Genomic DNA, 26,391 nt, shown 5'->3' with positions numbered 1-26,391 from the left:
TAGGGAGCTGGGCTTCCTCCCAGGGTGCCCTCAGGGTTCTGCGCCCCCCCCCCCGCACGCGGTGTCCTCACATTCTGTGGGTCAGAGCAAGTCACAAGGTCATCCTGGGTCGGAGAGGGGGAGACGCGCTGCCTGCCGTTGGGAGAGGCAGCCAGGCCCGTTGCAGCGGGGCGGGTGTGCAGCCCGGGGGGAGTGCGGCCATCTCTGCAGTCTCCCACAGGGTTTGGTGACCTGAGGGGGTGCAGCTGGGGGAGTTGGGAGCTCTGGAGTTGCAGCTAGCAGGTGGGCGAACGGCCCCGACAATTCACAGCACAAGGGCCCACTGTGTGCCGGGCACTGTGCTGGCACCGAGAGGCTGAGGGACTTGGGATAAGGGCTGACAGTCTACTGGCAACAAAGGCCGTGTCTGTAGAAATGTGAATTCCAGCCCGGGCAGCTTGTAGGAAGGACTGTGCGGCCCCAAATTCAGGGTGGGGAGAGATCTCCAGTCCTGCTTGGTCTTCCTGCCTCCGGGCTTGCCCTCCGCAATCCCTTCCCCTCTGTGTGGCCATAGGGGATAGACGAGCATCTAAATCGTCCGATGGCTGCAAAAACCACAAAGTGCTACCCCACCCACCCCCTGCCCTTCCCGCTGTATCTGTCCTTGGCGCTCTGGCAGCCCACCCTCCCGCAGCCTCAGAGATCCTCCCTACCTTCTGTCCAGCCTCAGCCTCTTTCCCATTTCTCTTTCTAGAGGCCGCTCTGAGGTCCCCTCCTCCGGGAAGCCCTCCTTTTTGCCAAACACGAGTGGCTGGCTTCCTTTTAGTTCCCGTAGCATCTCCTGTATGTGACACTTTGGGTTCATATGAGCTGTGTTGAAATGTGGGCTTATGGGCAGGGCCACGGGGTTTATGGGTACGGGGTGTTTATTTCTGTATTTCCACGGCTTGCACATAGTAGCTGCTCAAAAGATGGAGCCTAAGGAGACTTGAGTCTAGAGGGATTTGGGGTGATAGAAAGACCTCCTTGCCTCTCAGGAAGCTCATACTGGGGAGCACATGTGTACTGGTGTCCTTGCCGTCCTCAAGGAGGGGTTAGCCTCTGTGCCTTGTGGTTTCAGCCTCCGCCCCTAGAATCAGGGCCCAGCCTGTGATTCTTCGGGATCCTTGAGTTTCGTGATTCCCTGAACGTGCAGCGTGCCTGCTTACAAAAGCTGACCATTCAGTGGCTCCAGAAGACCCTTTGTCTGCTGAACTGTTCTCCCTATTAACCGCTCCCATGATTTAATTCCCCCCCCAAATGGCTTTAAAGGGGTGGTTTAACTGATGGTGGCCGCTTGCTGCTGGCCTTGTGCAGACATTTAGAAAGCCACATGCGCACCTGTCCTTTGTAATTAGAGGGACAGAGAATCTGTTAAAACAGGATTTACATTTTTACAAAAAGCCCTTCAACAGGGCAATTTGGGGCTCCAGCTTTGGGGTTCCCTCCATCGTGACCTCACTGTGTTCTGAGCCACCTGCTGACGGCTCTCTCTCTCTCTTCTCGTTTGCAGGATGATGATGGGTCGCTTTGGTAAGTACCCATGGGGGTGGGGAGCCCGAGGTCACGGGCACTTTGGGGCTGTGACAGGAAGCTCCGGCATGCGTGGTGATCACACAGGCAGCAGGGCCCGGGGGACCCTGTGGGGTCCCCTGTAGCTCTCCCTGGGGTCTCTCCGCTTCTCCGAGCTGCCACAGGCAGGGGGATAAGAAGAGCGGGGGGGGGGGAGGGGGACGGGGTGGTTATTCCTGTTAGTTTCCAGTGACTGTCCCCAAAGAGCTCTTCCCGACCCTGTGCCAAGCAGCATGACCCCATCTTCATCTCAGCAAGGGGTGGTAGATCACAGGACAGCTTGGGACTACATTTAAGCCCTCAGGGTAGGAGGCCCCTGGCTCTGCCAACACCAGAGGCCTTATGAGTGAAGCTCATTGCTTTGGGGGATATTTCAAAACAGAAAGCCCTTGACCCCCAAATACCACGTTCTGCAGTGAGCACAGCTGTGAGCAGGAGAAGTGGAAGCCAAGTAGTAGTTTTCCGGTGTGCCCTTCGAGCCTGGCCAGCCAGAGCTGGTCCTGCAGCTGCGGGGGCCTCTGGGAGAGGGGTGCCACCCTGGAGTCAGCCACGGGCCTGGCCACGGGGCTCCGTCCCCTCACAGGTATCAAAGGGACCCATGGTACGCCGCTGCTGGTGTGTGAAGAGGGGACGTGGCTCTCGGTGATGTCCTCCAACTTCCTGAAGTAGGCCTAAAGCCACGCTGGGGAAGTTCACGGGCTTTTTCAGTCCTTTTTACACGTCTTTGTTATTTTTAAAGAAAGGGAGAGAAAAGGGAGCCCTCCTGTGTCCAGTTGCCGAGGGTGTGGTGCGGCAGTGGGGAGTGTGGGCCACGGGGCCAGCGTGGGCTCCCAGAGAGGACAGGCGTCAGGCCCTGTGTCCGAGTGGGGCCGTCAGAGCATCATCAAGTGTCTTTGATTTTCTGTGCCACGTCCTGTCCCTGTTTCACACGGGCCTAGCTCAAGGTTTGGGGGACCTGGGGAGCGTCCGTGCTGCTGGGCTGTGTGCTGCATCGAGGGGGCAGGAGCTGGGCCAAGAAGCCCCCGCGAACAGTGGTTAGGGTCTGGGGTCCAGGGTGGTGACTTGCTGGGAAAGAGCCAGGTGTCACAGTATGAAAAATGGACTCAGCCACTGTGCCGGCGAGCACGGGAGACGTTTGAGCCTTCGGGGCCATGGAACCGCGAGACGTCCATGGAGTTACTACTTTACAGGCTCGCCCTGCTTATGAAACGCGAGCAGGCTATTAGTGGGTGACAGGCAGTGAGTTCCGCCCCCAGCTCCAGCTTCTGCTGGTGCAAGCGCCGAGATCCCCTGGGTACCCAGCCTGGCAGCCTCTGTCGCAGCTCGACCTCCACCACCTCTCCTCCTGTGGGACCCTCCGGGACCCCTGTAGTCCCCGCCCACCCCCAGTCCTGGTCCCCGGCTTGCCCCTTGAGTTGGGGGTCAGGCTTCCTAAGGTACCCCTTTACCTCTCACTCTCCTCCTTACCCCCACCTTGGCTTAAGCTCAAGCCACAGCCCTTGAGGGGGCCTCCGAGCCCTTCAGACCGCCCCTTCGCATGCCCCACCTCGTCTCTGGCCTCCTCACTCCCCCTGCATGTCCACCGCCTGTGGCCCCGTTCATCCGAGAGCACCCCAGGGTGCCCCCTCCAGCTCTTGCACTGCGGTGCCCTCTGCTCGGAATGCTTTCCCTCTGGATTCCCCCATGGCTCACGCCTCAGCTCCTCCTCAGGAGGCCCTCCCTGACTGCCCTGCCCCACGTCCTGGCAGACTCAAGGTGCCAGGACAGCCTGGAGACCCTTGGCCCCTCCTTCTGTCCCTTCACCCATGGCTTCTTGAACTGTAAGCATCCTGTGGGCTGGAGTGTGTCTCCCTCAGCATGCCTCCCCCCGCAGCCGCCAGCCCAAGGCCGCAGACATTCCAGGAGCTTCCAGAATACCAGGTAGACCCTCCTTGGCTAACGTCTGCCCACTGGGTTTCGCAGGGGGTCCCGTTCTGTGCTCATTTCTCACCGGAGCGCTCTGAGCTCGGGAGGGAGGGGTCACCCTGCCCCCCAGAGCCCCCCCTTCCCTGAGTCATCACTGTCCTAGCTGAGGTGGGCTGGGAGGCCCATCTCCCCAGAGGAGCTGGGAGCTGCTGCCTGGTCTCCATGGCAACGGGCTTGCTGGCTGCCTCTCCTCCGCAGGCGGCCCCTCCCCCGCCCTGGGCTTCGGGACAGGAGAGAAGCGGGGAGAAGCTCTCCTCTTCCACCCCCCATCTCCTCCTCGGGTCTCCCCCTTTCTGCCAACAGAGCTTGTTCCCCCACTGTGGCCTGACTGTGCCAGCTGTGCCACCTCCAGCCACCACCCTCGGGTGCTCCTCACCCTGCGGGACCCAGCCGCCCTGAGCCTCCTTCACGGGCCACGCGGTCTGCCACCCTCCCTGGCTCTCTGGTGCTTCTCTGTGTGCTTTCTGTTCCGTCTGTCTGGAACGCCCTTCCTCTCCTCTTGTCCCCGCAAACCCTGGCTCAACAGAAGGCTCCTGTGTGACGCCTCCCTCGGCCCCTGGCGCTGTGTCCGTGGGCCCCGGACTTGTGTGTGCCTCCAGGGACCAGGCCGCTGACGTGAACGAGGGAAGTAGCTAGAACATCACGTGGTCTTCTGCCCCTCGGCCTCTGCGCGGGGCGGCGGTGGGGCAGACTGGGGCGCCCGCACCCCCACTTCCACGGGGTGCCGGGAGCGGGCTCAGCGTTGGCACAGCTTCCAGCTCCTGCAGACAAGCAGGAATCCCGATTTATATTTTAAAATGTTACTCAGACAGGGGCGCCTGGGTGGCACAGCGGTTGATCGTCTGCCTTCGGCTCAGGGCGTGATCCCGGCGTTACGGGATCGAGTCCCACATCAGGCTCTTCCGCTGTGAGCCTGCTTCTTCCTCTCCCACTCCCCCTGCTTGTGTTCCCTCTCTCGCTGGCTGTCTCTCTCTGTCGAATAAATAAATAAAATCTTTAAAAAAAAAAAATGTTACTCAGACAAAACAACTTTATTTGGGCTAAAGTTTGCATCCACGAGGGTTGTGCCTGGGCAGACACGGGACCATCCTGGCTGATTCGGCCCCTTTCTCTGTCCTCTCTGGCTTGTTGTGGCTACCTGTCGTTGTTGTGCTACCTCAGTTTACCCATCTGCCTCCACCCAGCCTGTGTCCCTCCCTGTTTGTCCCTGTGCCTGTCCCCAGAGCCTCCAGTAGGGAGGGCCGGGGTCAGAGAGGGCATCGAATGAACAGAGCCCGAGCCCCAGCGACACGCCTGCCAGGCAGTGGGCTTGTCCCCCGACGCGCCGTGTGCTTCATTCCAACCCCAGCCGTGAGCTGGGGACTATTTTTACTCCCACTTTACGGAGGAGGAAACAGGGTGAGGGAAGGAAGCAAGTGGCCTGAAGTCCCGGGACTTTGAAGGCGGGCGACTGGGACCTGTTTTCCATTCCCGAGGCCGGGCTTGCCCAGCCACGCGGGGCGGCGCTGCTCCCCTGCCCCGGCTGCAGGTGAGGGCGGCACGAGGGCCTCCACACCCTCCCGTGGCTCCCCGGCACGCCTTCGCTCTGTGAGCCCAGCGGTGGCCCAGCTAAATATACCCGGCTGACGTCAAGCTCTCTTCTGCTCCCAGGGCTTTTCTCAAGCTGATTTAAAGTTTGTATTTTGCTTTGTAAAGATTTAGCTTTTATCCCCCCGCCCTTAGCAGGCTGTCGTATTGAGTATAATCTGACTTAAACGATTATAAAAATAATTTACAGCTGCTTTGGTGGAAAAGCTGGAGGAGGGGCACTCTGCAGGGCCGGGCCTTTTGGTTGCTGTTGGCTTTTAGGTGAAGGAAGCTGGGTGGTCCTCCCCCCTGAACACATGCACCCCCCTTGCATGTGTGTATGCCTGCTGAACACACATATGCACACATGCCACTTGCATGCGTGCGTGCATACACACCATACACGCACACCCCCACGCATGCGTGCATACACGCCATGCACACCATACACACACACGCATACCCCCATGCCTGCGTGCGTACACACCATACACACACACGCACGCATACCCCCATGCATGTGTGCTTGCACGCTATACGTACCATGCACGCACATGTGCACACACATGCCCCATGCATGGGTGTGCATATACACACCACGCATGCTTGCACACACGCACATAGCCCTTCCACCTCTCCCTTCCTCTTTGCCTCCCACCTTCCCTCTCCCCACCCCCAAGGCCAAGGAGGACGCTACCTGGGCTGGGGCTCTGAGTTGCCTTCCCACGCCCTAGACCTTGGACACTAAGCACCTTCCTTTTGGGGCCAGGCTGGGGGGAAGGGCTGGGACGCTTCTCCAGGAGACCTGGTTCTCTGCTTACTTGGGTATCAGCCTGTCTTCCTTCTGATTTCTCATTCCCTCTCCCCCTCCATGGGCCAGGCCAGGAAGTTCTGAAGCAGGCCCGGGTCAGCTCTGGTTCTGGGTCCCCGACCTCTCCAGAGAGACAGTGGAGGCTTCCTACCCCCACCCCACCCCATTTGGGTGGGCTCCCAGCCCCCAGAACTCCATGCTGGGATCTGCCCGCAAGCCCCTGCTAGTAATAGTGGGCCTCTTTGCTGGCTGAAGTCCTCCGAGCATATGTTGCCCTGGGCACCTTGGGGGAACAGCTGGCTCCTGGAAGATTGAAGTGGGGGCCCCGGGGCCTTCCAGGTGTCCTCCTCCCTTTCCCTCTCTACCCCACCAGTGACTCCCCACAGCCCTGCGTCCACTCCGAAGCCTCAGTCTTCCTCTATGCCCACCCCATCCCCCGCGGCAACAACAGGCCAGAACCAGGCACCTGGGTCACGGCCCACCCAGCTCCTTCTTATCCACCGAGAGCCACGTTGACTGGCCTCCAGTGGCCTCACATTGGAGAGGGAAGGGATTGCTTCTGTGTTGATTTGGAGCACATGGCTGGGCCTTTGAGTAGTGGAGCAGGTTGGGGCTCACCTGGAAGGAGGAGGGTGGGTGGGACATGACGGAACAGGCCTCCTCAGGCCCTGCAGGTGCTCCTACAGAGGGTGACACCCCCAGAACGATTGCTGGAGAGAGATTCTGGAGCAGGGTCTCCTGGTTTGTTGATTTGTTCTGAGGCAGTGGAGGGAACAAGTGAGACAGTGGTTTCAGCCAGCAAGGAGCTGAGAGTCCAGCAAATAATATCCAGTAGACACATGATAATAAGATGTACTCTCAAGTAGTAATTAAGGGCTATGAGGAGTATACTAGGGTCAGAGGACAGGTAGCAGGCATGGCGCACTCTTTCTAGACGTGGGTGGTCATGGAAGGCCCTTCAGAGGAGGTGAGATCTGAGAGCACCCTGAAAGAAGTGTGGCTGGTGAACAGCAGGTGCAAAGGCCCTGTGGTGGGCCTGTGATGGAGGAGAAGCCGGGAAGCCGGTTGGTGGAGTGAAGTTAGGACGGGTGCGTGTGTTGGGGGGGGGTGACTGTGCCCGCTGGATCCTATGAGCCCCGGGGGAGGGAATCACTCATCTAGGAGTGATGAGAAGCTGTTGGAGAGTTTTGGTCGGGGCAGGGATGGGGAGGGGCAAGAAATGATCCGATCTACAGTGTTGCTGCTAGGAGAAGGGATCGGAGGGCTGGGAGTGGAGGAGGGAGGCCAGCTAAAGTAGGAGGCTGCAGCCGCCACCCAGTGAAGGCCGTGGGGCTGGTGTGGGGCTGGCAGGCGTGCCGGTCGGGAGACATGCTCAGGGGCACCAGTGAGATTTACTGGTACGCAAGGAGTGTGGGCAAGGAGAGAGGCGGGCCAAGGGATGCCTTAAGTCGAGGATGTCATGGGGGCGGATATTTGCGTGCCCCCCATGAATTTCATGTTACAAGATAGAAACAGAGAGTGGGAGGACGTAGAAACATCTTTTCCTTGATTCTGCTCCTGGACCGCACCTGCCCTTCGGTTCTGGCGGGAATGAAGAGGATTCTAAGTGGGCGGGGAGAGTAGGGGCGGGACATCCCGGGAGGCCAGGAACTGCCTGGTCCCCAGGACGGCCGGGGATGTTTCCATAAACCCTGCCTGTGCTTCTCCACTTGGCCACGCAGAGCGGGATGCCTTCGACACCCTGTTCGACCACGCCCCGGACAAGCTCAGCGTGGTGAAGAAGGTAAGCTCCAGGCTGGGCCGCTTCCCGCTGTCTCTCCGCAGCACGCGCTCCGTGCCGGGAAGAAGGTGGGAACATGTTTGAAATCTCTGAAATGTTTGCCACATGGATTGAAGTGTAATTATAGTCAAAAACGTAACTACAGTGCATAAAATTAGCACCTTTTAACTCAACATCTCTGCTCCCTGGGTATCTTCCTGCCCACCCGCTCGCTTCTGTGGAGCGAATTACCAGCCAGCGCCCGCGTGGGGCTTCATTCCGACTCAAGGCTTTTTCTCAATGTGGAAATGTTTCTAAGTGTGTCAGCATGCTGGCTCTTGCAGGGCTCATTACCACGAGGCTGTATTCACAACCTGCCCGGGACACAGGCAGGCCTTTGCCGGCTAAGCTGCTCCATGCATGTGTTTGGCCCATTTCTCTCCACACAGGAGCGCAAAGGACAGGCCCTTCCTCAGCCCAGGCAGCCTGCACACGTGTAGGTCACCGGTGGAAAAAAAAAAAAAAACCGTGCGAACTGAGGCTGCGGAGTCGGGGGCTGGGGAATGATGAGCTTCCAGGGGGATCTGCCAGGAGGGCTTGTTCTCACCCAGAAGGAATTGAGACTCAGCTCTCTGCCTGTGGAGTTATCGGAGCGCCTGCAGACGTCTCACTTGGGGAGGCAGTGGGAGGATGGATGCCCTTTCCACTTCCCTGTAAAATCCGAGGAGCAGTCGTTTCTGCCCATGACCTAGGGGAGAGAGCTCTTTGTCTAGCACAGTTGCCCAGGTTTCTTAAATGCAGGACTTCTCAGGACCTTTAATATGCTGACATACGTTTGGAATTCTCCAAGAGGGGACTTGGTAGGAAGCATTTTCCACATTTGTTGATGGCAAGATCTGTGTGTTTATCTTGTGATTGAATGTATTAAATTCCCATGGAACCCACTTTTGGAAAATGCTGGTCCAGCCTGGGACAATGAGATTATTAGTTCGTGGAAGCACTTTACAAAAGGCTGGCAGAACCATCCTTGTGGTCCTTACGGGGTGGAGCCTTCTTAGCATCCTTAGGTCGTGAGTGACACACCTTAGGGCCTCCGAACAGTGCCCCCAACCCCTGCCCTTGGCACATGTGCCTCCCAGGATCCCTGACAGAACCCATTCAGTGGATGCACAAGAAGATTCAAATCTGGCCCCCCCACCTGTCAGCTGTATGACCTGAGGCAGATTATAACCCCTACCTCAGTTTCCCCATCTGTCAGGACCAAGGCAGGACCCACCTCTCAGGGGCGCTATGAGAGTAATATGTCATCATGTCAGTGCAAAGGCCCTGCGCACAGCGCACTGGGTAGCTTGGAGTGTGGCGTGACATGAGGTCTATCTTTCAGTAGATACGATGTTAGTTTGTTGTTTGAAAAGACGTATTTTGGGACCTGGGGACAAACAAGACAAAATCCTTTTATCTGCCCGACAGCTTCCTGCTTCCAGCCCAGCTCTTCCGCATCCCATATTGAGAGTTGCAGTGTTGGTGGCTCCTTGTACCCCAGAATAAAAGGGGGACCCCGTGCACCTCTCCCGGGTCACCCCCTCCTACTCTCTTCCATCCCGTCCACATCTAGCCGCACCCTGAAGATCCCAAAGCGTTGGCGCGTGTGCATAGGGCCTGGGTGCCTGCTCTGCCCGCCCCTCCACTCCCACCCGGCCTGCCCCCCGAACCCACTCAGATGCTCCCTCCCTCGGCACCCTGCGGGGGGCACATGCCCGTCCTTGTGCCCGGCAGACCTCCGTGGCACGTCGCGTGGGCCCTAGTCCTTGATTTCTCTGTCGCCCCCACCAGGTACATATATGGAAAACTGTGCCACCGGCTCTCCAGGTGGGACCCGGTGTTGCCGTCTTCGTGTCCCCGGTGTCCAGCAGAGTGCCTGGCACGTAGCAGCTGCTCAGTAAATTTGAGTAGCGTGAATAAGGAGGGGCCATCGTGTCCAGGGGTGGGGTGGGTGCGGCTGGTGTTGTGTCCCGTTGAAGCTGGGTTTGCTGGCTGAGAAAAGTTGCAGGTGACAAGTTTTAAACTTCTGCTAGAGGGGAGAAGCCGGTGGCCCTGCTTCCCTGGGATCAAGCTTACCAAAGCTTATGGAAGCGGATGAGTGTGGCCCCTGAGGTCGCCCTTCTGTCATTCCGGGTTACGTCTGCGACACAGCAAAACACACAGGCATCTCCTCCCGATGGTTTTATCCTTCTTGAGGGAGCTGCTTGTTCCCCCGCAGGACCGTTAAACACGTACGTGTGTGGGGACAAGCACGTGTGCGCCCGGGTTGGCGGACAGAGACGTGCGTTTTCTTCTCCAGCGGCGAGAGTAGTTGTAGGCATTAAAACCAGGGGTCGCGGTGAGAACCTGAGCCTTTTATCTGAGCAAATAGAGGGGAGGATGGACGCGTCCCACAGAGCCGGTGATGGCAAATGTCAGATCCGTCCCGTTGGACGGGGGCAGGCGAGCGGACTCTCCCACTCACGCTCCCGTGTCTTTGCTTTCACAGTCTCTCATCACGTTTGTGAACAAGCATCTCAACAAGCTGAACTTGGAGGTGACGGAACTGGAGACCCAGGTGAGCGCGTGCTGGGGCTCTCCGGTCCCGGGCGGGCTGCGCCGTCTTGTCCGTCTGGCAAAGAATGGCCACCCTGCAGTCGGAACAGCGAAGCCCAGCCGCTCTGGCCTCCTCTCGGGCCCTCTGTCTTAATTTTCTGTGGCTGCTGGAACCAAGGGCCACAGACATTTCCATCCTCGCGGTCCTGGAGGCTGGCATCCCAGACCCGTGTGGGCAGGGCTGCTTCCTTCCGGGGCTCTGAGGGGGTCTCCGTGCCAGGCCTCTCCCCCAGCTCTGGGGGCTTGCTGGCGGTTCTTGGCTTCCGTTGGGTTGGAGACGCCTCGCCGGGATCCCTGCCCTCATGGTCACGTGACGCTCCCCCCGTGTGTGCATCTGTGTCCACATTTCCCCTTTTAGTAAGGACACTGGTTGTGCTGGATTAGGGCCCATCCTGGTGACCTCATCTGACTCCGTTACTTCAGTAATGACTGCTTCCAAATAAGGCCACATTCACAGGTTCTGTGGGTTAGGACTCCAACACGTCTTTTTAGGGGGACACGGCTCAACCCATAAGACCCTCTGAGGCGTCACACCTCCCCCACCAAAGGGCCTTGGCATGTGCAATTCTTTCAGTCTAGAACGTTCCGCCCCTCCCCCCCCTTCTGTTCTCCATCGCCATGCTTACTGCGCAAGTGCTCCCTGAATACCTGTCCAGTGAGTGTGCACAAAGTATTTCTTCTGCGGGAAGCGTATGAAGTGTACTCCCCCACCCCACTCAAAGCTCACGCTGCATAGTAAAAATATGTTTCAAGCGCTCAGCAGGCATCAAAGCACAAAACATAATTTTCCCGGGATTAGCCGGGTGCTCGAATTCGGAGTCGTTAGTTCTTGGTGCAGATTCCTCTAACCCCCAGCTGATCCTTCCTAAACCCCTGGGTGATTGCCTCCGTTCCTGTCTCTTTGCCTTTTCTCATTTGCTTTTCTAATTAAAAAAGTGATTCAGGTTCATTGTAGAAGGTCCGAAAATGCCGACAAGCAAAACAAAAATCCTTCCTAATCCCAACACCCAGAGATAACTGTGCTGAGGGTTTTGTTCCGGACCTTTCCTCCACCTGGCTGGCTAGTCACGGACCTCACGGGCCTGTCCTGGAAAGCTGGATGGACTGTTTTTAATGAGTGTATTTATTTGTGCGTTTGTCGCAGTCTGTGAACACTGCACACTTAGCCTCTGGTTACTTGCCGTTATATCAACATTCCAGAAGAGTCCTACACGGAAAGTAGCAGTCCTCCTTTCTCCCTCCCCACGTCTCTCCCCTTCATCCTCTTCAGACCTGCCTGACTGCAGTTAATGGCTGGGTGTGGGTTCTGTCTGGGTGTTTTATACGCACAAGCGTATTTTGTTAATGACAGTCCGTCATCCTGTGCAGCTCCTCCGTAATGTGTTCGTTGTCATCGTTTTGTCGGGAGTCTGTGTGCGTGATTCAATCTCACTCTTTTTCCGTCGCCCTGTCTGTCTGTCTGTCGGTACTGGTCACCTCTGAGGACTGCCTTCTGTTCCGTCCTAAGGCCGTGCTGCGTGAAGCACGCTGTCGTGACGGGCAGCGCGGGGCTGTCTGCACACGGCTGCCGCTGCTGCTGGGGCCTTTGTCTGCTTCGTCAGGACACACTCCTGGGAGCAGGGGTCGTCGGAGCAAAGGCAGCGATGCTTTGAGGGCCCAGGAAGGTTTGCCCGCTGAACACCCTGGGCCCTGCCAGCCGCTGCCGACTCTCACTTCCCGAATGGCCCGCGCCAGCAACAGTCGCCGGACGCCCCGGACCGAGACTCGACACCTCGATTTGCATTGATCTGGGTGTACCCAGTGTCTCCTTTTTCTCTATCTGCACACTTAAAGTAGTATCTTAAAAAGTGTTTTCAATCACTGGTCCAGCAGAAAAGAGGTATTTTTGGAAATAATGTTCATCATCAGGGAGACCTGGGCTCAAAGCCCTGCTCGGGTGTGTGTGTGTGTGTGTGTGTGCGCACGCAGGTGTGCGTGTGTGCATGCATATCTTTTTCCCTCCTTTTTAAAACCACTCTGTATTCTGGGCAGCTTCCTAGCTGTGTGATGCCGAGCCAGCTACTCAGCTTCTCTGAGCTGCTCTCATGGTGAGCGGGCAGCAGACACGGGGAGGCTTAATGGAGGTCGTGCCTTTCCAAGCTGGGTGTTGATGAAGACGGTGCCGTGGGACTTGTGGGGCGTCCGCGGGAGTCTGAACGAGGGCACAGCCCCGCCTCAGGACGAATGTGTGCGTTTGCTGATAAGCCGCCGTGCTCTGCCTGGCGCTCGCTCTCCTGGGCGCCCCTCTCGCTCCCGGGCGTTCCCTGCAGCCACCGTGTCTCCCACCACCCCGTGCGCGAGAGGGCCGGTGCTGGGTTCGAGGAGGCCGTGGAAGGCAGCAGAGGCTCTCTGCCCGTCTCGGCTCCCTACACCTCCCAGGCAGGTGATGATGGGGCAGGATCTTCATTCCCGGACGGCCTGAAAGTGAGTCCGTGTTGTCAAGAGAGCCGGTTTCTTTGGGCCTGCTGCTGGCTGGTGTCAGCGGGGGAGTCTGCCAGCACGGTCTGCTAGACAGCTGTCCAGGGCAGGCCCGGGAGGGAGGGTGTCCCTCTGCCTTGTGCTTTGTTTCTTTGCTCCCCTTCCCCTTTCAGCATGGCGATACTGGACATGTGTGATTTGGACTTTTCATCATTTTTTTTTTTTTTTAATGATTTTATTAGTTTGACAGAGAGCACACACAGGGGGAACAGGAGAGGGAGAAGCAGGCTCCCTGCTGAGCAGGGAACCCGATGTGGGGCTCGATCCCAGGACTGTGGGATCATGACCTGAGCCAAAGGCAGACGCTTAACCAGCTGAGCCACCCAGGTGCCCTGGACCTTTCGTCTTTAAATTGGAGGCCTTGGGGCCTGCCTGGGACAGTGGAGGGAGCTGCCGTTTTTAGTAAAGTCCTCCTTCGGCTCATTTTACCCACTGCAAGTTGCTGGTCTCGGGGAGCTGAAGGGCTCCTGGGTGCCCAGCCCCTGTTTTCCGGCATGGTGGTCTTCTAGACCAGGGGACCACACCTGCCAAAAGAGCTTCCCTTTATGATGGAGGAGTTCTGTCGGCACACGTCTGCTACAGGAGCCGCTGGCCATGTGTGGCTCTTGAGGCCCTGAAATGTGGCTGGTGCGACTGAGGAATGGAATTTTGTATTTTTGTTAATTTAAACATTTTTTTCAATTTAAGAGGTTTGGAACTTGGTTACGTAATAGCGTGAATGTACTTAAGACTGAACTATATGCTTAAAAATGATTAACATAGTGCATTTTATGTATGTTTTATCGCGACTAAAAAAAAGTCCGCATAAGCCGGACACAACAGATTAAATCTTGTATCGTTTCACTTACATGAGGTCCCTTGAGGAGGCAGATTCGCAGAGTCAGAGAGCAAAGTGGTGGGCGCCAGGGGCTGGGGGAGGGGGAGGAGGGGGAGTTCCTGTGTAGTGGGCAGGGAGTTTCAGTTTTGCAAAATGACATGAGTTCTAGAGTGGACGGTTGGATGGATGGATGGATGGATGGATGGATGGATGGTTACAGCATAAATGGACTTCATGCCAGTGACCCGGATGCTTAACAATGGTTAAAATAATAGATTTCGTGTTACATATATTTTACCGCAGTGAAAACGGATAAACCAGCAACATTCAAACAAAAGAAAATGTCTAATTTCACTAAGCTCATGCAGCCAGTCTCGGTCGTGTTGGACGATGCAGTTTCAGACATCTGGAGACTGGGGTCCTCACAAGGTCGGGCCGTGCAGCGGACCCCAGCAAGTCACAGCCCCTCAGAGATGCCATCTCGGTCCTCTGTGGGGATGGCTGAGGCCCGCCCTCTGGGTGCCTCCTGTACCTTGGTTCTCTTGTCCCCTCGGGCGATTTGTCTTACCTTCACCGGTGGCCATTGCTTTATCTGTAAAAGGTGTAATTGCTTCCTGGCTTATTGGGAGTGGGGGAGGCTGTCCGCCAAAGAGTGGGGTCTTTTGTTCTAGATTCCCGGTCCCCCTCCTGTGGATGGGAGGTGCTGCTGGGCCAGGTGGCAGGGAGAGGGGTCTGGATTGAGGGCTGCAGCCTGCAGGCCTTTCCCTGACCCAGAGCCGCCCGGTGTTCGGGGCCCAGCTGGGATGGACACTGGAGGCTCATCTAGCTGGACACGCAGAGGTTCACGGTCACCGGGGCTCAAGCAGGGGAAAGTCTCGTCTGGCACCGTGAGCACAGCTAGAAGAACGTGCTCAGGCAGCTGACAACGTGAGCAGGTGGAATGGGGCAGCAGAGCCTAAACCAAGCATAGGGCGCCCTGCAGGTCATTCGTGGACGGATCATTCCAGCAGCCGACACAGACATAGTGGTCACTGTATCTGGGTATTCCCTGTCTGCCTTCTCACTGGGTCCTCATGCCAACCCTGAGAGATGGGAGCCAGTGTTACCCCGAGGTCAACAGTGGGGGGGACAGGCCTTGTGGCCGGGCTGCCTGCTTCCAGAGCCGTGGCCCTCTCCACGTGGATGCACTCCAGCCCCAAACATATGCGTGGCCACATCCAGTCCCGGGCGAGATGCTCTGCACCCGGGGCCTTCACCTAAGTGCAGGTTCTTGCCCGAACGAGGCATGGATTTCTTTCAAACGTTTTCCTTCTTTGGGTCGGATGCAGAACATTCGCCCCCTCCCTGTACGGCCCAGAAACATCACCCCGTGTTTCTCTGTAGTTTGCAGACGGCGTCTACCTGGTTCTGCTCACGGGCCTCCTGGAGGACTACTTCGTCCCCCTGCACAACTTCTACCTGACCCCAGACAGCTTCGACCAGAAGGTAGGTGTGGGGTCCCCGTCCTCAGAGCGGCCCCGGACGTGCTCGCTAAAGCGCACAGCCCACACCAGCCCCCGATGGCTCTTTTTGGAGTCTAGCTGGAGTCTTCAAAAAAATAAAGCTGCCCCCAAAATGGTACCGCAATGAGACATAACCCAGCCCTCAGTCATAGAAGTAAACCCATCCACGGTGCCAGGCACGCCCGAGTGCCGTGTGTCGTGTTCTCTTCGGGCTCCTTCCCATGGGATGGTACCGTTTTTAATCATGGTGGCCGTATGTCCGTAGAGTTGCACATCCTTCCCCTGTTGTTGCCACGCATATGTCACCTCTGGGTTTTCCAGCTGCTTCCGATTCCCCCAAGTGCTGTTCTCGGTGGTCGCCCAAAGTCCCATGGTTCTGATACCACTCTCCCTGTTTCCCCACTCTTGGACAATTAACTTGTTTCTGGGTTTTTTTCCCCGTTAAAATAATAGGGCATCTTCTCAAGTATATCTGTCTATCAATCTATCGATCGATCGATCTATCTACGTATGTATCTATCTCCATTCCTGTGGATTGTTTCTAGGGAAATTCCCCACATAGGATTGTTGGGCTCAGAGGGCCCAGCCTGTGGATTCAGGTTGCTGAGCCCCCCGTGTGTCCGTCTGTGCCTGGGGGTTTTGCCTGCTGCTCACGGCTCCCCGGAGTTCAGCCTCTCCAGGCAAGAGTTCGCGCATTGCCTTTGGAAACTTGGCTTCTGCACTGTCCATATTGCTTTGGACTCACGGGCATCTGTCATTGGATTTTCCCAAAGTGCTAGACCCGTGAGTCAGAGAGGCAGACAATGCGAGCAGGTGGCAGCAGCCAGGGAAACATCCGACAATGGGGCCAGTGTTTATCAATCTGCATGCTTCTGGCACCTTGCAGGCACTTTGCTCGTGGCCAAATGTTGTTCCTGCCTCGCCTGCTGAGATGGAATCAGAACAGATTAGAGAGGGCCTGGCACGGTCGAGCCGTGGTGAGTGGAGAGAGCGCGAGCCAGAGGGGAGCGAGCAGAACTCCATCAGGAAACAAGGGTGCCTGTGCTGTCGTTCTGGAAACGAGAACACAGATAGTGTGGGGAAGAGGCTCGTGTGTTTCCAGGCCCGACAGGGCTGGTTGCAGAAGCATTGTTTGGGAGAGAGATTTCCTTTGTTCAAATTAATAATAACACCAGCAGGAACGGTGAATCGAGCCAAGCAGCCGGAACTGGGTTTCTTTCCAAGATGAGACTGTGCACATGCCGGGCAGGGGGGCCTTCTCTCCGGCCCCGGCCTTGTTCCCTTTGCAGCAGGGGTGAAAGTTTTTGTGGCTCGTCGCCCTGGCCTGGGAGGCGTGAGAGGCCCGAATGACCGTTCGCCTTCGCCTCTGCCCAGAGCCGTGAAGGGAAGGCTTCTCGGGGCAGCATCCATCCAGCATGCTGGGAGCCCGTTCGCACGCGCGAAGGGGAGTCTCTGCGGGCAGCTGGAGCTCTCCTTAGGGAGGATGCTGGAATTCCGGTGCATTCCTGTCCGGCTTCCTGGATTCTCCCACTGCCCCTCCTAGGGAGTGGTGGTCATCATGGCAGCCACTGGAAAGTTCTTTGTGAGCTCGTCATATTTATCAGCTCGACCGGCTCACGGGCAGTGGTGTCTCCCTGCTGCATAGACCTGAACTCGCTCCAGGCTGGGCCCCGCAGCCGAGCTCTCGGGCCGCGGTGGCTGCCGGGGACCACCCAGTAGGTATCTCCGGGGGCCCGGGCTCCGTGGGGCGCATTGGCTCCGCTGCCAGGGATCTAGAGCGGCTCTGCGTTTTCTGGGGAAGGGCAGTGAGGTTCGGTGATTAAGATCGGGACGTATCGGGGGCTGCTTTCCCCAAGCGGAGCGATGAGCTGTGTTTAAAACAATTGCGCTGGCTTTTAAACAATGAGACCAGACCCCTAGGTTCCTACACACAGACGCACCACACTCTTCGAGCTTTCTGAGACATGGGCACAACCCGTGGCTCTTTGTTGTATAATCTCACTCTGTGGGAGCCTCTTTGCTGAGTACCTTGTGCCCATCGATCATCCTTCTGGAAGATTCCACAGCATCCCTCTCTCTGGAGTGTGGAGTGTGTCCTGGAGACTCAGAGGTGGTTCTTACCGGCAAATAGAAGAAAGGGCTTCGCGTTCTCGAGGTGCTTTCCCTTCTGTCTTCTCATCTAATTCCCTCCCTGGGGACGAGGAAACAGGATCTCAGAGGGGCCTAGAGACAGCCTAAGCTCCCACAGTCAGCAGGGCAGAGCTGGAAGAGCCCACTCCTATTCTAGAACCATCTATCCTTCTGTCACCTGGCCAGGTTTTCTAAAGTCCCTTGAATTGCAGAGGGAAAGGATTTGAGGGGTCCTGGCTGTGTGGCTGGCTCCCAGGGGCGTCATGGGGCTTTGGGGCACGGCGTATCGCCTGGTCCCCTTGGGTCTGGGGATCTGTTTGCCACTCTGCCTGCCCTGTCCCGGGGGCCTGGACTCAGGGGCAGCTTCTCTGCAGGCACGAGGGTAGGTAGAGGTGAGGGCGCGGCTGGGGCGAGAGCAGGGTGGTGGTGACTTCCTGTCTGGCGGTTTCCTCATACTGAGAAGGAAGCAGAAGGAAGGTCTTGCACTGCGCAGAAGTGGGTCTGGTCAGGAGCTGTTCTCTGTGTGGGGCAGGCGTTGGGGTTTCAGGAGCCCGACCTGCTTAGCACTGAGCACTTTCGAGGAGCCATCGCTCCCTGTCCTAACTTGTCTCTGCCCTGGGGCTTCCCCTGAAAAGCAGCCTCAGCTCACCCCACGGCCCTTCAGGCCGGGCCGGCTCCATGCCCCTGGATGTCTGATGCCCTGCCTGGGGTTCCCATTTGGCCTTTGCCCGAGGGCCTCAGGAATGGCCCAGGGTCCTCTGGGCCCCCTGCGTCTGGTCATGTGCAGCCCCGCCCAGCCCTGGGTGTGAAGGGCCCGTCCCCACACGGGGCCCCTCCAAGCACCACCTGCCCCGTGCTGGTGCTGCCGAGGGTCCTGGAGGCTGCTGCACGGTCCCTGAGCTGCTAGAGGTTTTTGACCAGCAGCGAATGATTTTGTCAAACGTCATTTTCCTGGTTAATTATTAAACTATAAGTAAAAGGATCATGTTTCTGGTTCATTTACACTGAAATCATGAAGATATTACTGTTGAAAGAATATGTGATTACTGAGAGCCCCGGGGTCCTCTCCAGCTCTGACTCTATGATTTATTTTCTATTCTGGTGCCCCTCCGCCCCGATCCTACCCCCAACAACCTCTGCTCCCAGCAGCTGTCTGGCTGTGATTTGATCACCCGGCGTCTCTGTGATTTAGGTGGATAAATGCAGCAGAGAAGGTGTTATTTTAACCGTCTTTAGAAGTTGCTGGGGGAATACAAGCTTCCAGCATCCTCGTGGGCTGAGTGGTACCTTTCATTTCAGGGAGAAGCCACGTGGGGGGTGGGGGTGGGGTGTCCACCTTCCTGTGACATCCAGCAAGTCGGGGCCAGGACCAGGGCCCTGCTGACTGCCACCTGCAGCCCCCATTGGCTGGCTTCCATTCCGGCAGGGTCCCCGGTGCCTGGACCGCCGCTGCCGCTGAGCGCGTTGTCCTGCCTGCGGCGATGCGCGCGCAGCTCTGTGAGGCCCTCCCAGCACACGGTGCGCGGCCACTCTGTGCCGGGGCCAGTGCATGGTGCCGGGTGCCTCTGGGAGGTGACTTGTCCTTCTGAGCCTTGGTTTCCTCATCTGTAAAAGGGACGGAGTCACGGTCACTTCTCAGCGTGTGGCCTGTGGCAGAGCAGATACTCGGGGACCCCGGAGCCCTTGAGGGCAGGCTTTGTGCCTTCACCCCTGCATCTCTGAGCTGCCCCCCCATCGCCGGTGAGGGGAGTCAGGCCCATCTAGTGAGCATCTTCACCCAGCGCCCCCGCCCACCCCGTGCCCTGCGTCGGGCCGCTTGGGTCCTGGGGATGTACAGGTTCCCCTCTTGCTTCCTCGGCAGGTTCACAACGTGGCGTTTGCCTTTGAGCTGATGCTGGACGGAGGGCTCAAGACACCCAAGGCTCGCCCTGAAGGTAATGCCCCGCCCCAGCCCTGCCAACCGCAGCTCCCGGGCCCCCTGTGCCCTTAGCTCCCGGGACCAGGAAGACTGTGCTGGCGGGACCACCGATGCTGGTCTTTGGTAACCGCTTGGCCTGGAGGACACGTGACCTTTGCCCACGAGCCTCGGGGTCTGTGCGCCCCTGCAGATGAGATGCTGTTTCATGCCCTGCGAGGAGATCGAAGGCTTGCCGCAGCTGGATGGGCGTTTGGTGGCTGACCCTGCAGGGATGAAGCACGGTCGTGCCGTGTGTGGGTCTGAGCCGCAGCAGGGAGGCACGGGGAGCCGGCGGTGGGACCACCAGGGCAGGGGTCCTGGGGAGCCAGGAGCAGGCCTGGCTTAGCCCCCTGCAGCCCCTTCCTCAGACCTGCCCTTCCACAGAGGGCATCGGACCTGCTGGCTGCCTCCCGGTTCGGTGGCTCCTGACCTCCTCCCACTGCAGCGTTGGCCGGCCGGGGGCGGGGGGGTTGCTGGGGCCGAAGCCTCGGGCCTGGGGAGACTCTGGGAGCCCCGGGTGCATATGGGAGCCGTCAAGTTTATTGTGAGGGTACACTGGGCAGCAAGCCGTTTCTCCTTGGTGAATCTTCGTCTCCTTTGCAAAGGGAAGGCAGGAAAGAGGGTGGTGCCGGCTCTCCACACTTCCCCCCTGCTCTGACGAGCTGAGGCTGGAGACACTCTGGGACTCGGTATAAGGGCAGTTGTTGGTTCACGGCAGCTGCTCAGCCAGCCTTCCCCTGGGAGAGATGCTATTTCTCGCTCTGGGGTTGAGTGCTGCAGGGGGAAAGCAAGACCACCATCATTCTGTGGCCCAAGAAGGGCCTTTGGCATCATCTGGTCCAATGGGCCAGTTTTACAGGCAAACAGACCGAGGCCTAGAGTGGGGAGGTCACTTGTCTAAGGTCATAGAGCAAGTGAGGAGAAGACCCAGGTGTCCATCTCACCAAAGAAGGCAGCCTGGACTTCCTGGGCTGTCGGGTCCCCTGAGGGTCCTGCCGAGGGCCGTGCCACGTAGCCCTTTGCTTGACCTTAAGGAGGCAGGAGGGAGCAGCAGCTCCCACCCCTGCCCTGCCCCAGAAGGCCCGCTGTCCATCCTGGCACAGGTTGGCCCATGGGTGTTGGACCCCAGCAGATGTCCTTGGCTGTTGGAGACCCCACACCCATAGAGGCCACTGGTCCCCAGACTTGCCCGACAGGACAATTGCCGTCCTGCCATCCCAGGTGCTTGCGGAGAGGGCTGGTGGCCCGGGGCCTCCCGCGGCAGCCCGCGTCTCAGGATGGCGCTGCCTGGGGCGTCCTGGATGGGGTGGCTGTCGGTCTTGAAGCTGAAGCACGCTGCCGCGGACATGACAGGCGCCCCGTGCCCCCCCACGGGCCGGCATCAGGGCTCAGGGACTCTTGCCCCGCCAACGGTGTCTCCGTTTCCTTCCGCAGATGTGGTGAACCTGGATCTCAAATCCACCCTGAGGGTTCTTTACAACCTGTTCACCAAGTACAAGGACCTGGAGTGACAGCAGCGGGCTGCAGAGGCTCTGCGGGGCAGGGAGGCCTGCCAACCTTGTTCCCTGCCCCCTCCCATCCCACCACCACCCCACCCGGCCGTTCCTGGTTATTGCTCTGAAGCTCCCTCGTGTAACCCGCAGTGGGCAGGGTCCTTTGAAAACCCCAGTGTTGGCGTGCCCCCCTCCCATGCTGTGATACTTGTCAGCCCTGATCCCACCCACATCCCTCAGCCTGGGGAGGGAGTGCCCCACAAGCCTTTCCATGGAGCAGGTAAGGGCCACGGCCACGGGCGAGCAGAAGAGCACCCACGGCTCTGCAGGAGACACAAGCCAGCTCGGCTGTGGTGGGGGAGTCTCCTTGGAAGCAAGGCCTTTTTAGTAAAAAGTATTTTGTAGTTTTAAAAACTTCCCTCTCAAGTCTCAGGAGCTCTTGATGGGACAGGAGGGCCCACCCCACGTTCTGCTTCTTGACCAGCCAGTGTTTCTCATTTACCCTTTGCACAAGCATCTGAGACCCAGGCGACCCTCGGTGGCCACTGTGCGGGAGGCAGGATTTGCTGGAGCAATTTCTGGTTTTTTTTTTGGTGATGACCAAGTGTGCTATGTCAGGAGCCTGATCTAAAGCATTGCTTGATACATCTCAGAGGCCCTGTGTGGGAATAGATGCATCTTCAAACTTTTAAAAAGCGGAGTCTCTCAGTTTGCAGGGGCCACCATGGCAAAGCGCCACAGGCGGGGCTCAGGCAACAGCACTGGATGGTCCCCCAGCTCCGGAGGCCAGAAGTCCAGCATCCGGGCAGGGCTGGCTCGTCCCGAGGCCCCTCTGCTGGCGTGCAGATGGCCGTCCGTTTGCCGTGTCCTCACGTGGTCCTCCCTCTATAGCTGTCTGTGTCCTAATCTCCGCTTACAAGGACCCCTGTCATGATGGATGAGGGCCACCCGTGTGACCTTGTAGCGTACTGACCTCTGTAAAGACCCCATCTCCAAATACGGTGACATTCTGGGTACTCAGGCTTAGAGCTTCAACATACGGATTCTGGGGTCACAGTTCAGGCCTTATTGGGGGGATATGAAGTCTTCACATCGCTCCTCCCCGGGGTGGCTTTCTGGAACCCTGCTGGCATCTCCCACTGGGCACCCCTGAAAGGAATGCTGTTCACCCCCTCCCCGCTCACCTTGGCTCAAGAGAGGAACGGGGGGGCCCCTCTGCTGGGGGGGCACCTGTCCTGTGTCACACAACCCCCCCGCATGGCAGCCTCCTCCCTGGGCTCTCAGCATCTGCTGCCCAAGCAGGACAGGCCTTTCTCGTCTCCGGTTGTCACCTGCCCGCTGTCAATCGGAGTGGTTGTGCCAGTCGTTAATATTACATGGAACCTCGGCGCCCACCACTCAGGAAGCCCTGTACTTGCTTGTCTCGGCTCTGCTGCGAGGCTGGTGCTACTTTCCGAGGAGCCGTTCCGATGGAGGGGGTTTCCCAGCAGGGGAGAGAAATAATTAAAACAGTATTACGGCATCTCCTGCGGGATGCAGCGACATTAAAGGGCCACTCTGGCATAAGAGCCAAGGCTGGAACGTTCTGTGCCGACTTCGTTACACGCGTGGCATCCCAGCCAGCTGCCAGAGCCTTGGAGGCCGGTCCTCCGGCTTTCGCAGGCGGGCCTGGCCAGGCTGTGCCCATCCCCGGGGGTCCCGGGGGCCGAAGGACGGGAGACCAGCATTTGAGAAGAGTGCAACCTCGGGGTTTTCGGTGCAGGTGGGCAGCTCCGGTGGGCTCCGTGCCTGGAAGGGGAGCAGTGGTCCTGGGGGACGGGGAGTGCCCTTCAAGCCGTCTGTGTTTCTGGTAAAGGGGGTCCAGAGATACGGGCCAACTGTGAGAGGCATGCTGGCCTCACGGAGCCGACTGTTCAGGCCACGGTTCCAAGGCAAGCAGGTGCTCTGTCGTCCAAACTGGCTTTTTTCAAGTGGGTTCCCTGTGCTGTACGCATTTCATTCCGCTGTCCTCTCTGAATCAGAGTTCAACGCGAGACCCTGGCGTTCACGTGGGGGGCACAGTCTTGAGGCGGATGGCGGGGTGAACTCTGGGGGTGGCCTCTCCTCCTGTGATCAGCCTCCTGGCTTAGCGACCATAGTTGTAAGCTTCAGGGTCTGCCATGCTGGGACGTCTTCTTGGGGTAACTTGTGCAATAGAAGCCACTTAATCTCAGAACGTTCTAGAACCCTTCCTCCTCAATTGACCCACCTTTTCAGTGAATTGTTTTTCTGTTGGGGGGGGACCCTCCACATGAACTAAGTGGAAGCAAGATCATTCGTGCCCGAGCAACACCGGCTCAGGGTCTGCGGGGCCCGAGCGAGGGCCCGGGCAGGGGCCGTGAGACGATCATCTCTTATCCTTCTCGGAGCGGCTGTTTGAGGCTCCCGCTGGCCACGGGGAGGCTGCAGCTTTGCTTCCCTGAGACAACCATAGGGTCTCATGCACGCAGAGCCCCGAGCCCCGTGGGCCCTAATGTCCTAACTGGATGGGACAAAGAACCGTGCTTTAAAGGAACTGAACGCTTTTTCTCACCCTCTTCTGCACGCCCGTGTTTCATTGTCTTTTTAACTGTTTTAAGCCATGACGCCTTTGGATGTCTGGGTATTGAATAAAAGACGCGAAAGCCCTGGCTGTGTTGCCAGCACCTCCCGCCTGGCTCCTCCGTGTGCCGTGGGCCCCGCTGTGAACCCGACCTCCCCGGAGTCCGAGCCTTGGGTGGGAAAGTGCTGTGTGGTGCCAGCGGTGTGCTGTTGTTATTTATTCCAATAAAGAGCTCGGGAGTGTGGGGCTGTGTGCTGCCTCTGTTTCTTTCTGTGCGTTAGTGGTCCTCGGTCGCGGCCACCCGGAGCTTGGGCCTGGAAGCTTCCAGACCGGCAGGTGGGTGGAGGAGCAGACACGCAGCCCGGTGTGGGGGACGGGCCCCGCGTGGGTTGGGCCGAGGCGTTCCTGGGTGGGAGCCACGGGGGGAAAAGAGGGGACAGAGTCACAGCCACAGATGAGTCCTAGCGATGAGCCGAGCTGGGTAAGTTGGCCCGTCAGGCTGGTTCAAAGCGGCACGGACGGTGGCCGCGGGCTGGTGATGCTGGTGATGTTGGCTGGACAGCGCCGCTCCAGGGGGCTGGTGTGCTCCTTGCGCTGCAGGGCGAGGGGTCCTGGTGACCCTCGACGGTGGCCGTGCTGTAAACCTTCCCTGCAGAAGTCACGGGATGATTCAGGGGGCTCAAACTTTCCTCTATGCGGCATTGAAAGTGTCCCTATTCAAGTATCGCTGATCCGCAGAGGCCTTGGGGCTGTAAAAATACGAAGGGTCCCAAACTGCTGCTGGAAAGGACCCAGCTTCAGAGGGATGCCTGGTCCAAAGCTGCGTCGTTCCCGCGCAAGTACGGCCAGTTCATTATCCCGCACTTTCCACGGTGGAAATTTCCCTCGAGTTCCCCTCACCAGATCCATCATCCCTTGCTCGCTTAGGATCTGCCTTCCTCAACGGTACCACTTCCTCTGTTAGCCCAGGTCCAGTGGCCAATGCCTGGTGTCGCCGTAGTTGCTTGAACAGGAAGGAGTCTAATACTGGAAATGAGGCGACCCCAGAGCCTCGGGGAGGCTAGAGCCGCAGTCTGGGGACAGAGCCCCCATCACGGACTAGTCCGATGACCCCGCAGCACCCGCGGCCTCTGCGGGAGGCTAGTGACTGGCTGCTGGCTCCCGAGGCATCAACGTTGGGCCAGATGTTTCCCGATGACCCCGGAGACCCACTCCTTGGTGTCTGGTGCCCGGGCCTCACCGGGTGCCTGGGTGGGCTTTTTTGCCTCTGCCCTCCATGGGGATTCTGCTGGTGGGAGGCCCTGGCAGGAAGGAGGGTAGGGGGCGTGAGCGTGATCAGGGTGTTGTTGGCCCTCTGCTGGGCCACCGTGGGTCAGCGTGCCCCCCTCTACCACAGCCCCTGGCTGGCGGCCGGCTCAGAGCTCCTGCCATCTCTTGGGCTCCGGTGTCGTCCCTGGCTTCTGCCCCGTTGGGCTTCAGAGTGGCGACAGCACCCTCGTGTTGCCAGTCCCGGGGGGCAACACCGTCTCTTCTAGGTTCCCTGAACCCGGCCCCACCCGACGCTTTGTGAACCACTCTTCCGTTTTCCCATTTGGACGCGCCATCTCTTCGGGGACCTGGCAGCACAGTGACCCCAGGGCCACGCCGTGCCTGCCACACTCGCACAAGCCACGCCGGTGTGTGGGCACCGCTGCTGCCCACCCCACTGCGCCACAAACCCCGGGCTCCCACGGGGCCGTCGGGGTGGCGGAAACGGAATCCTGCCCCTCTGTCTTCCTCTGTAGGCGGGGATGACAGCAGAAGCTGCCCCCAGTAAAATCAAAGCCCTCAGGACCGTCTGCTTCGTCGTCAGTTACTCAATAAACATTAGCCGTAATAACCACTAATACTTTCTGTCATTTTTGTAAGTTCTCGTGAACAACGCCTCTTTCCTGCTCACACGCGCCCTTGTTGCTGCTTCCCACCTGCTCTGCCCCTTTTGTGGCAGAAACACGGTGCTTGGCTTCCCGGTCCCTCAGCAGGGTCGCTGCTGCCGTGAATACTGTTTCATCCTGGCTCAGAAAGATTCGAGTGCAGGACCCCAGCTTGGATCCGACCTGATCGCCGGCCATCCTGCCATCCTGGGGCCTCTGTCCTCAAACTCCGTAACACCTTTGCACGCACCGGTCCCTCCACCCGAACATTCTCACACATCTTTAGCTGGCAAACTCTTACTCATCCGTCAAGGCCCACTTCTCTGGAAGAACCTCGTCCCCTAGGCCACAGCAGCCGACAGCATTTGTGCATCGAGTCGGCTTGCTGTCAGGCGTTGTTCTAGACACTCGGACACAAAGACCTTCAGACCTGCCGTAAGGAATCCTGCCCACGACCTCTTTTAGGGAAGGCGGTTAGGGAAGGCTTCCTGAAGGCGCTGGCGTTTAAGCTGATGGTAAGGATGAGACCTTGGCCCCTTTCAAAGCTGGAGCAGGGGCTTCTAGGCAGAGGAAACTGTAAGGCATGTGGTGTGTTCGGGAAGCAGAAAGGCGGTCAGCGTCGCTGGGGTTTGGAGATGGGAATGATCTAGCTGGCAGGTCGGTCAGGACATACGCTGGGCCGTGCAGGCTAGATTTTACTTTAAGAGAGCTGGGATGCCATTGGTGGGTTTTGAGGGGTCTGGGACCTGAGCATCCCGGACAGGGGTTGGGGTATGGAGGCTGGCTGCGGGGCTTGAGCAAGGAGGCACCTGTTTGGTCCAGGCCAGACGAAGAGGGGAAGAGGGGCTGGCTGGCTGGGTGGGGGTGTGCAGGTGGAGGGACGGCCCGACGCAGGGCTCACAGTTCGCTGATCGTGGGGGTGTGGGGGTCTCTGGTCTCAGCGGCTGGCTGGCTGGTACTGTCACTCGGAGCTGGCGAGGCCGGGAGGGACTGGCTTGGGTTGCGTGGTGGGGAGAGGAGAGGGAGAGAAGGGAGACATTGCAGACCTGAGGTGCCTGCGAGGCATCTGAGGGCCAGGAGGTGTGGCTGGGTGGTGGGGGCTCCGGGGACAGAGCTTTCCGGTGGGGCTGTGGAGGCAGCAGTCCCTGCGGCC

The 26,391-nt window shown here is 58.5% G+C and overlaps 1 protein-coding gene across 3 annotated transcripts in view; it reads left to right on the top strand.

Annotated features, from left to right (window-relative positions):
- Positions 1-23,569, top strand: part of PARVB (parvin beta) — a 98,089-nt gene extending 74,520 nt beyond the window's left edge. For 2 of the 3 annotated variants that reach the window (XM_045779623.2, XM_045779624.2), the window contains exons 8-13: positions 1,532-1,551; positions 7,654-7,715; positions 10,222-10,290; positions 15,046-15,147; positions 19,156-19,228; positions 20,686-23,569. In XM_045779623.2, coding sequence (XP_045635579.2) covers positions 1,532-1,551; positions 7,654-7,715; positions 10,222-10,290; positions 15,046-15,147; positions 19,156-19,228; positions 20,686-20,762 — 403 coding nt within the window. In that variant the 3' untranslated portion in view covers positions 20,763-23,569. The other variant, XM_045779625.2, reaches the window with a different exon arrangement.
- Positions 23,570-26,391: the final 2,822 nt, after the last annotated feature.

Source organism: Ursus americanus, chromosome 17 (assembly GCF_024610735.1).
Source record: "Ursus americanus isolate L20-20 chromosome 17, mUrsAme1.1.p, whole genome shotgun sequence".
NCBI classification, from domain to species: Eukaryota; Metazoa; Chordata; class Mammalia; order Carnivora; family Ursidae; genus Ursus; species Ursus americanus.
The sequence above is the reverse complement of the archived record's forward strand: the minus strand, read 5'-3'. Positions and strand labels throughout refer to the sequence as shown.